We start from the raw sequence: 10,711 nt of genomic DNA, 5'->3' as shown, positions 1-10,711 counted from the left end.
TATATATATATAAGAACTGTGCAAATTTGACCTTGAATATGAGGAAGAAATTATTAGTCCTCAAATCCTTTGTGAAATACCTGAAGTAAACCTGAAAAAAAAATCTCTTTCAGACCCAGAAAATATGCCCATCTTTTACATACAGTCTATGCCTTTATCTCTTCTTCTCCAGCAGTTGGTTGTATCTTCAGGTGCTTTCCCACATTTCTATATACCCAGACTGAATTTTTACCCTTGGCAAAAATCAATATTTAAGAACCAGTATCATAACTCGCTTCCCACAACAGCTTGAGATGCAGACATGATGTTTGCCCACCAAAGTGGAGCAGCACAGTCTGTAAAAATGTTGATTTAAAATTGTTTTTTCCCAGGCAAACATTTGGTCCCAGACATCTGTGGAATAACAATAAAGTCTCTGAAGATGCAACTTCCTGCTGAATGACAGCGGGCTTTGGTAGAGAACTAAATCCCAAACACAAAGAAGCTGCATGAGGATGTGTTTTTAATAAGGGAAACGATTTTTACTAACCAATCAGAGCATCGAGATCTGGTGTTGTGTGGTTGACCTCAAAGGCATCCAAAACATGTTGATCGTCTCTTGCTCTTCCCTTCTCGTCTTCCTTTTCCCCCTTGCTCTCGTTTTCCTCCCCTGCCTCTTTCTCCCACTCGTTTTCTCCTCCTCTTCTCTCTCGGTCCTCTGGGCCCTCTTCTCCTCTGTCTCTGTCCTCCATATCTGTTCCATAGAACCCAGAAGCTTCCTGGGAAGAATCGCCAGCTCCTGGCCCGCTGAGAAGCTCCGCCTCTGGGTCAGCGAAGTCTGGATTTACCGTGTAGCTTTCTGCATCTTGTGGAACTGCCAGATGAACCATACGCTGAAAGCAGACAAATATTTGGTCAGATATACAGACATGCTGAGAGAAACTAATAAATGATCAGCTGCAGAATAACCACATGAGCAGATGAAATTAGACAAACTAGGCAGAAATATTTCTTAAATGAAAGCAAGGATACAACATTGTTTCAGAGCTTTTCCAAACCATTTATCCTTTCAGCCTCTCTTCCTTGATTCCAAAAAAATCTGGTTTAATAATGATGATAAACTGGCATTAAACAAAAAAATAAATAAATAAAAAAGCTGGGCTCAGAATGATCAAAGGAATGACTCATCATTATTTCATGTTGTTATTTACACGATTTCTGCTCCTACAGAGTGTAATTTAAAGGGCAGCAGCGGTGCCTCCATGTTTTTCATGTTGGAACTATTTGTGCAAGACTTAAAAAACATACTGCAAGTCATGAAAAGATGAGATTTTTTTCACATAAGCAAAGACAAAACGGCCAAACTAAATTGCGTGGCTATTTTCCAGTTCGGCTCTCCGTAATTCATCTAAAGGATTTCAGTTAATCTGTTACAAAACACAAAAGCAACGTGCCCTCACCTCCATCTCATCTTCCACATCCAGGTTGTCATCCACAGCTGCATGAGCTCTTGCCACCTGACTCGCAGATGGTGGTGCGCTCAACTGAGATGAGTTAGCTGACTCCATCTTGGTTTGTGAGCGTGACGTTTCATGTATCTCTGGCCAACCCATGTCATGAACCAAATGAGGCTGGGCTCGCACTAACTCCTGGACCAAATGACGTTTGGTTCTCACTAACTCCAGGATGAAACTTGACTTGGCTGGACTTTCATCCCTGAAGAGATGAGCTGCCGGAGCATTGAGGGGAATTACACGATGGGAAGAACCCAGCCTGAAGGCATCACAGCTGGCCAGAAGAGCTACAGGGAAGAAAGCAGAAAAACACTGGAGCTGACACTAGAATGTACCACTGCAGTTAATCACACTGGAGCGGTAGCATAGCCTGAAACTAACTGCCACTGATTAATAGCATACTGAGAAAATGTGTAAAGAAAACAGAATTTAAGGAAACAAATCAAACATAATCTCTACAAAGGGTGGAAAATGGAAATATGTGAATTAAAGCTTTCCTGATAGACACACACACACACACAAAGTGTGATTTTCACATGTTCGAAGTTCACATTTCTGGCTCAGATGGAATAAAACTTGTTATGAAGGTTTTGCTGCAATTACAGCTTGTCAGCTGTCAATCCTCTGCTCTGAACATCTGGACACCATCTGCTCTTATACGCTGAATTAAAAAAAAACTTACAGTGGCTCACAATGAAAAAATAAAGTAAAAACTATAAAAAAAACCCAATTAGAATTAAATGAACTGACAGATGAAATCCGTTTAACTAATTCCCGATGCAGAATTGCAGCACTCCTTGTTTTGTTACTCAGCACACTTTGAAGAACAGCAGTCCTGGGGCAGAGCAGAGATAGGAGCACTCTATAGACTCTATTGCACATTAAAGAGATTTAATTTACTGTTAAATACAGAACTCTCAAATCAAAGAAGTGTTATATTCACTGCTGAGCTTGGAACATCAGTGACAGCTCTTTCATTTTGTATTTAAATTTCTCTCAGTATCTTATCGGACTCCCATGACATCTTACTGCACTAATTCCTTCATTTGCTAATTGATTCACTATTCATTTGAGTGTTCACTAATTAATGCAGGGCTTAATTACAGTTTATCACTACCTGCATAATAGAATGCTATACTATTTATAAATGGTATATAAGCTGTCATGAATGGCTTTGGTAAAGCAGTCAGAAAAAAAGGCAATTTGACAGATTGTCCTGTTTACAGTCAGCATGACTATAGAAAATCTTCAGAGGAGAACAAAAAGCACCAACAGTTGTGTTTTCTAACCATAACCGAGTAGTTCTGATGCCTAAACTGTGCAAGGTAGCTTTCAGTGATGGAAAACAATTTTAAAAAACAACTGAAATGGAAAGAGAATGTGTACATGAACACAGATCAGTACATGAGACCAATCGGATGAACATTGATGTCGAGCAACAAGAGCCATTGTTGTAACTATTTCACATTACTGAACCAGTTAATAAGAACACATTTTAGCTGTTTAGTTTGTGTGTCTTTTTATTACAATACTGTCTTGGTTTCTTGTTTTTAATTCACAGTTAGTCATCTGTAGCTGGCTATTAGTAAGTAATTATAGATAAACTCAAGCTTATAGCTGCAACTGCTAATAAGGAGCTCATAAATTAATTTTAGAATGAAGGCACAGCAGTCTCCCAAATGTGTTACACACCCCTATTGTGCCTTTTCATCATTTAGGGTTGCTAGTATCACCTGCTCATCCGTTTGTTGTTTAATTGCTAACTTCTCCAGCTGTCTTTTTTTAATATAAATTGACCAATTCCTGCATCCATCACTTATGCATCCATCACTAATCCCTAATGGAGGGGGAGCCCTCACTGTAACCACCCATATGTAGCCGTCTGAGACCACAGATGGCTGTCTGACCTCAAAGGCTAAGTGAGCAGATTACAATATCATAGACAACATATCTCAAACATGTCTGCAGCATGCTAAGCTCTCTAGCCCAACACCACAACCCCACAGTCCCCCACAGATGGGAGGAGGGAAAGATGAGGGATTCATCACCTAGAGGAGAACAGCCCTGTTTCTGTCGCTTTAATTCCTTATTATTAAAGCAATCCAAGTGACTGAAGAAGTCACTTGGGTGAGTGACGAAACGTAGCGTTCTCCTACTGAAAACGTTATGTCCAGATGAACAAATTCAACCTTTTGGGATTTTTCCTTTGTACTTTCCAAATTCCCAAGTCAACACTGTGGTGAATCCATAAGCATCCATACAGGAAACAGTCCTTATTTTATCCTGAGATAATGTGAGTTGCAGTTTATTTAGTTAAAATTAACGCTCTCCAGGAAAACCTAAGACAATCAGCAGAAAAACAACATATATAAAACTGATACTCCCTGATTCATCGCTGATCAATTAATATTTGGCCATAAAGATATAAAACAGTGCTTCGTGAGTTTAAATTTTGCTATGTTGGTACTGATTCAGCGTTCTTTTCAGTCTTACTGAACAGATGCTGCATTATTATGCCACATACCCAAGAGGAATATACATCGTACAAGTGAGCTAATGCAGCAGAAGTGAAAACCTCAGGCCAGAATGACTGAAGCCTCAAACACTGTCAGTATCAGAGTACGTTCTTTCTACTAAACTCTCCTCTAACAACAACAGAGACTTAATGCTGAAATCATAAACTGTGTATAAGTATGGGTACCATGGTATATCCCCAGGTGGCTACACCTACAGATCATATAAAAACATGGATGTAATCACCTTGAATTCATCTACTAGGCACAAGCTGAATGCTTTGGTATTTTGTAACTACATGTTGTGACTGAGAGGACTGAGGGATCACACGCCACGCTTTATTGTCCTTTAATAGTCTAATTGGGACTTCACAAAATGGACATTAATTGGCATTTGAAGTTTAGAGGTATCTTTGGTTTTCAAAAAAAGCACAATTTTACATATTTATACCACTCAAAGCTATCAAAGGCCGCTTTTGATGTAAGGAACCATTATTTATAAATGAACACACTTGATCAAGAGCAGTGTTCCAATCCAGTCTTTAAGTCTGACATCACTAGCCGTGTCTGGGCTCAAACTCTGCTGCAAGTCCATAAATCAAGGCATCACTGAGAGTTGAAAAACTGTCTAAAGTCTTTCATCTGTAATAAAATGATCAGCGTTCTGCTCTACCAGGTGTAGCAACTGAGATTAACATCCAGGCATCCATGAAAATGGAATTTATGACATTTAACGGAGTTAGAAATTAGCAGGAAGTTAGCTCGCTAGCTTCCATCTAAATGCAATATAGCATGTCCTGACTGCGGGGTTTTGGAAACAAATTAAAACGTACAGCTCTGCTATCACTTCCAACATAAATGAAGACAGAAAACTAAACAGCAGTGACGTTTGTAGGGTTACTGAAGTTCGGCTAGCTGGTATTTAAACGATGTGCTACTGACCACTAGCGACACAGCTACGTGAGCATAATATAAACACGCTAACTTTTTTCCACTCGATAAAAGTTAACGTGAGGATTCTCGTTGGTCAGGAACAAATGTAATCGCATGGCAGGATGCTGTAAACGGACCAAACTTCAGCCAGGAGAACAACTGAGATAATCCATCCATAATACGAGGTTAGTCATTAATACACTGCTGCATGGGCTGGGCTGTATTTACATCTTAAGGTTTTAAAAACTAAACTTTAAAATTATTAGGGGTAATAAAAGCAGAGTGAGGCCAACAGTGATCACTGACTGTTTTTCGGAGCTTTTTGAGATTAAATAGAAGAAAATACAAAACATTAAACATGTTAACAACACAAAAGCCATATTAAACGCAGACTACTTTAGGCCCGGAAGCAGGATTCGCCACGTCATCACTTAAACACCGGATAGATTTCTATGCAATCTGATGTGTTTTTACAATCAAATGCTAAACCACCAAGTAGAATTAAGGACCTTCAGCACCACCTTCACATTTCCAACCCTGAAACACAAACATTTGATCTGGCCTGTTTTCAAAGTAGCTGTTTGCATGTCGAGAAGCTAAGAGCAAGCTCTAAAGCACCAACTCTTTTCTTTCTAAAAGAATGCTCTGACATCAAGGGCTCCTTGCTCATGAATTATAATGAGCTAAGAGATGAATATTTGATCAGTATTTGGTCTTAGGCCTCAGCTTTTGTTTGCAAGTTTTTCGCTTCACACTGGTACTGCATTAGTAATCCATCTACCCAAAGGTATATACAAAGAGTTCAGTCACTGCTCCATCTATTTATCTGAGTCCAAGTCACAAGGGTAGCAGACTAAGGAGAGATGTTTAGACGTCACTGTCTCCAGACACTTCTTCATCTCATCTGGAAGCTGAGAGATGTAATCTTTCTAATGTACCCTGGGTCTTCAGAGGCTCCTACCAGCAGGACATGCCGGAAAAACATCCATCTGACCAGCATCCTGGTCAGATCCCTGCACCACTTCAGTTGGCTCCTTAAAATGTGGAGCAGTACTCCAATCAGTTCATCCCAAATTACATGCAACACGATCAACTTAAATATTTAGACCACAATTAAAGAAATAGAGCAGTGTTATATGTCTAATTAAAGAATAATAAGAAAAAAATATATAGATTATATTACATGTGATCTCATGCATGTAATATTGATGTGAGAAATTACCAACCATCATTCTTGATTAATGTAGCAAACCTAAAGCTAAGAAACCATCCAGGTATTGCTGTGTGTAGTATGTATATCATGATCGCATGTAGCTTGCATGGTACAATATAACAAATAGATAGGATGTGCAATTATTTGTTTAAATCACTCTAGTGTAATAAGAAATGTTGAGAACTGCATTTGTCTTAACAGCTGCATTGTGAGGATAAGATAGCTGTGAGAGCAAAAATAAAAGTTTCTGATGACTCATCCTGTGAATAAATATATGTCCTGTAACTATGCCCACTGTGATTTGAAGACAACAACTGGGCAGGACTTTGTTATCGTGTGAGTTAAAATGCTGTAGCTGCAGAGTGATGGGATGGCTGTGAGCTGGCAAAAACTGTACTAAAGAAGAATTTACAGCTGTGGCCTAATTTATTTTACACAGGCCGGATCTCGATGCAGTGAACACCAGGTCAAACTAACGTTATGTTCATGCCTATTTAGTTTTTATAATATCAACGTTAGCAATAAACTGAAATTCATTTTCAATTACATGATTGTTTATGTGAGTAAATTTGAACAGTTTTTTACATTTTGGAGAATATAGCCAACTGAGATGCTAATGTACCACATTAATTGTAATAACACAATTCATCAAAGCTTAGCATGCTAGTAAGATATATAACTAAAATTCATTTTTCTAATAATAAAAGAAAAATGCTGTGCTCCATGCCAAAATTTTAGGAACTAATTGTTTTACACTGTGGTACTAGGCCTTTAGGTTTCTGGGTTGTTGTTTTTGTTTTTAGCTTTATCTATATTGCCATCTCGGAAGCTAATTCTTAGAGTTATCATTCTATAATACACAAAATCTTTATCTTTGTTCCCTTCTTCTCACCATGGATCTAACATGACTGGTTTAATAGCATTTAAGCACCTATAACACCCTATGAAAGCATCTTGTCGTTTTCATTTTAACAGTTTTTAATGAGATCTCATTTAAATCTACAAAAATGTAATTGTACATGCCTAGCAACTACCTAGGACTGACCATAAATCATATCTACTAATATCTAACTTTTGTTTGTGTGATTAAGTATTTTGCCAACAATACAAACAGGCCAAGCAGTACTATAGCTCTGGGAATATGTCACTATGAAAACATTAACTTACTATAAGTCAGTTTTCTTAAGATGCATACTATCTTTAACTAATTAGTGTAATTTGATTCAAAATTTGAATAGAGGTTTAGTATTTCACTCCATTAATCCATATTTATGGATGTTTGAACAGATATAGGCAAATTTTTTCATATTTACTTTTGTTGTTACGCTTTTTTAAAACTGCTGGATGCCATCAGTTTAGGTTGACATGGCAGATAAAATCTAATAGTGGACATTTTTACTCTACAGTCTACATAATGTCCCGGGGAACTGGCCTTAAGCCATCAACCTCCGTGCTTTAAGCTTTAGATCAGCTTATAAGACCTGTGCCCACCCCACAAATCTTTCCAACCCCATAAAGAATTCTTTCTTATTTAACAAACTGCCATATAATACCTGTAGTTTTTTAAGCACGGACACAAAGATGAACCTCCACATTTCACAAAAAAAAGCTGCAATGTGTCTTCTGACAAAAATGAATCCAACAAAAGCAAAAATATTGGAAATTCAAACATGGGCAGGTTTTCTCCTGCAGCTGCCACCACAAAATAACAATTCGGGTTTTTATCGTGACTCTAAATTCACATTTATTCTGTTTCTAAATTGAATTTGATCAAAGTCAATTTGTTGTCAAATGACAAATATGCTGCTGGTTCTGCCTTCTGTGTGTGTGTGTGTGTGTGTGTGTGTGTGTGTGTGTGTGTGTGTGTGTGTGTGTGTGTGTGTGTGTGTGTGTGTCAAACACTGCAGTGTGTGTCCACTGATTTAAGTGCACTGCGCGCCTCCTACACACTGCCAGCCTGCATCCACTTTGCAGGATTTAACCTGAGCGATTCATTAAAGGAGATCGCGCCCAGGCTGCTGGTTACACCCTTATTATTATTATTATTATTATTATTATTATTATTATTATTATTATTATTATTATTATTTCCTGCAGCACTAAATAAAAAACGCACATTTGGCGCTCAGTAGTGAGTTTCGTCTTCGTCTGTGATGTTTTCAAAGTCTCCCAAGAATTCTGTTAGCCTCATATTTTCATTGGGGGTGTTTGTTGTAGGATATCCATCGTTCTCAAAATGCTGTCGCGGTCCGTGATTATAGCTGCATGAAATAAAAAGATCAGACATTATTAAAGAATGAGACTCACCGGTCAGAGTGATGTGGAGCAGGCCCGGCATGTCTGCTGCAGTGCTCCCCTCCTCCGCTTTGAAAGCACAGATCGCTCTGATACAAGCAGCGGCTGCGCTCTGGATGCGGATGGAGGCTGTCAGAAACACGCCGCGTTCATGGCCGCCTCGTGTCCTGTCTGTGTGCGGCTCACCAGCTGACCGTCTGCGGATCCGTGCAGACAGAACGACAGACAGGCAGATTCTGTGTGTGTCTGTATGATCGCGCTGCGGTCAGTCTAACATCTGATCCGCTGCACCAACGACGCTGAGATTATCCGTCTGGCTGTTTAACTGCTGTTCGAACTTCTGACCGCTAGATGCCGCTACAGCAGACGGAGTGGGTTCTGGTTCAGTGCTGCATTCAGGTGCTGCTCAGAAAGTTATTGCAGCTTATTGCGCGTCAAGTTCAGTTTTTAAAGCACTAAAAGAAAACGAAGTTGTGAAAATAGCAGCGTTTTATGCAACAAAGGCTTTCTTATACAGGCTTTATAAGGCTTTCTGTGCCTGTGTCTTTATGAATCATGTTTGTATATACAGTTAGGTCCATAAATATTTCAACATATAAATATTTGTTCTGTACAGAGGTGGGTCGAGTATCCAAAAATTGTACTCAAGTAAGAGTAGCATTACTTGAAAATATTATTACTCAAGTAAAAGCGAAAAGTAGTCGTCAAAAAAGTTACTCAAGTAAGAATAAAAAAGTACTTGGCGAAAAGACTACTCAAGTAGCGAGTAACTGTTTGAAATGTCCGATTTATTTTTTAAATAAATTTTATCAGACAAACAAAAATAAATAAATATACAAATTTTAGTATTTTCAAAAGGAATATATGTAAAAACATCAACAAAATAAGGCACAACAATTCTAATTTCCAGATTTCAGTTTTTCACAACATAAAGCTTTTTTCACCAAAACCTACAGTAAATAATATAAATATATAAACAGTGCAAACAATTTCCAGTGACAAGATATGCTGTAAACTTTATATTCATTTTTGCTCCAAATGGCACAGCAGCGTCAGAGAAAACATTAGAACGAGGCATCTTCAACATATGTACAGTAAAACAAGGCAGCTCAGTTTACCCTAAGTTGTATGGGTGTGCATCTATTTCTGCATATTTAGCAAAAATGTGCCATTTCTTCACTCAGTGAGGTGATGGTTAAGCTTCAGCAGCAGTTTGCTCTCAAGGTTCTTTCTGTGAAGCTGTAACTGTTTAGCAGTGAACAGGAGTCCTGCATGACTGAGAAGTCCTTCACAAGCTCCAGATGCAGGAAGAGCTGTACTGACTTTGATTGACAGTGTGAGGAACGCCATGCAATAGATCAACACCTCCAGTGAATGGACATGAAAGGTACCTCTTCAGCTCCCCTGCTTCTGGTTTTCCTGACCCCATGGATCCATCATCTTCGTCGAATAGGCCGCTGTTTGTGCTGGCCTCATCCAGCTCTGTGTCTAGGTGATGTCTGATGAAGTGGAGACCTGTGGAAAGATGTAACGTTTGCAAAAGAATTAGGTCGGGGCTTATTGTGCTGTATACACTGCCAAGCTGCAGATATTTGTTTGGAGCTAGCCTCCAAAAGCTGGCCATACACTGTGCGATTTTTGGCCCATTTTGAGCCGATTTTTCAGTTGCGCAACCGTTTTGGGGATCGGCCCGTGTTTTGCCTTAATCGTGTGTCGTGCATCGTGTAGTATACATGGGGTAACGAAAAGCAGTTAACACCTCACGACCAGCTCCCAATCATCAATCGTATGGTCGCAAGATAATCAAACCTGTTTGAAATCCTGTCGCTCCTCAACGCAGCCTCTCACACTGCTCACGCACAAACAGAAATGAAAGAGAAAATGTGGAGCAGCACAGCAGTGCAGCGTCTGACCTGGACACAAGAGATGGAGGCACAACTTGTAGGATGAGGCAAGCTCATCCGAGTACGTAAGCGTAGAGCTGCCACCCAGGCAAAAGAAAAATAGAGCTATATCACGTTATAACATGAAAAGTTCATTGTTCTAACAATATACTTTTCACGTTATAACGTGATATAGCTCTATTTTTCTTTTGCCTGGGTGGCAAGCTCTACGCTTACGTATCCGAGGCTTTTCAATGTGGCCATGTGAGGGGGCTGTCGCTACCCGATTCATACCGGAAACCCGATCGGTACCCGGCATGCGCAATTCTTACGTCACTTCCTCTCGCGCATGCCGGGTACCGATCGGGTTTCCGGTACGGA

At 39.4% G+C, this 10,711-nt stretch overlaps 1 protein-coding gene across 1 annotated transcript in view; it reads right to left on the bottom strand.

The window, feature by feature from the left end:
• Positions 1 to 8,785, bottom strand: part of podxl2 (podocalyxin-like 2) — a 19,323-nt gene extending 10,538 nt beyond the window's left edge. The window contains exons 1-3 of the mRNA XM_005749492.1: positions 8,460 to 8,785; positions 1,440 to 1,780; positions 530 to 872 (exon numbers count right to left, since the gene is read on the bottom strand). Of these exons, the coding sequence (XP_005749549.1) occupies positions 530 to 872; positions 1,440 to 1,780; positions 8,460 to 8,490 (715 nt within the window). The 5' untranslated portion in view covers positions 8,491 to 8,785. The remainder of the gene's footprint in view (positions 1 to 529; positions 873 to 1,439; positions 1,781 to 8,459) is intronic.
• Between the last annotated feature and the right edge of the window lie 1,926 nt (positions 8,786 to 10,711).

This window comes from Pundamilia nyererei, unplaced genomic scaffold, assembly GCF_000239375.1.
Source record: "Pundamilia nyererei isolate P.nyererei 1_Seehausen unplaced genomic scaffold, PunNye1.0 scaffold00246, whole genome shotgun sequence".
NCBI classification, from domain to species: domain Eukaryota; kingdom Metazoa; phylum Chordata; class Actinopteri; order Cichliformes; family Cichlidae; genus Pundamilia; species Pundamilia nyererei.
This window is presented reverse-complemented; position numbering and strand designations above follow the sequence as displayed.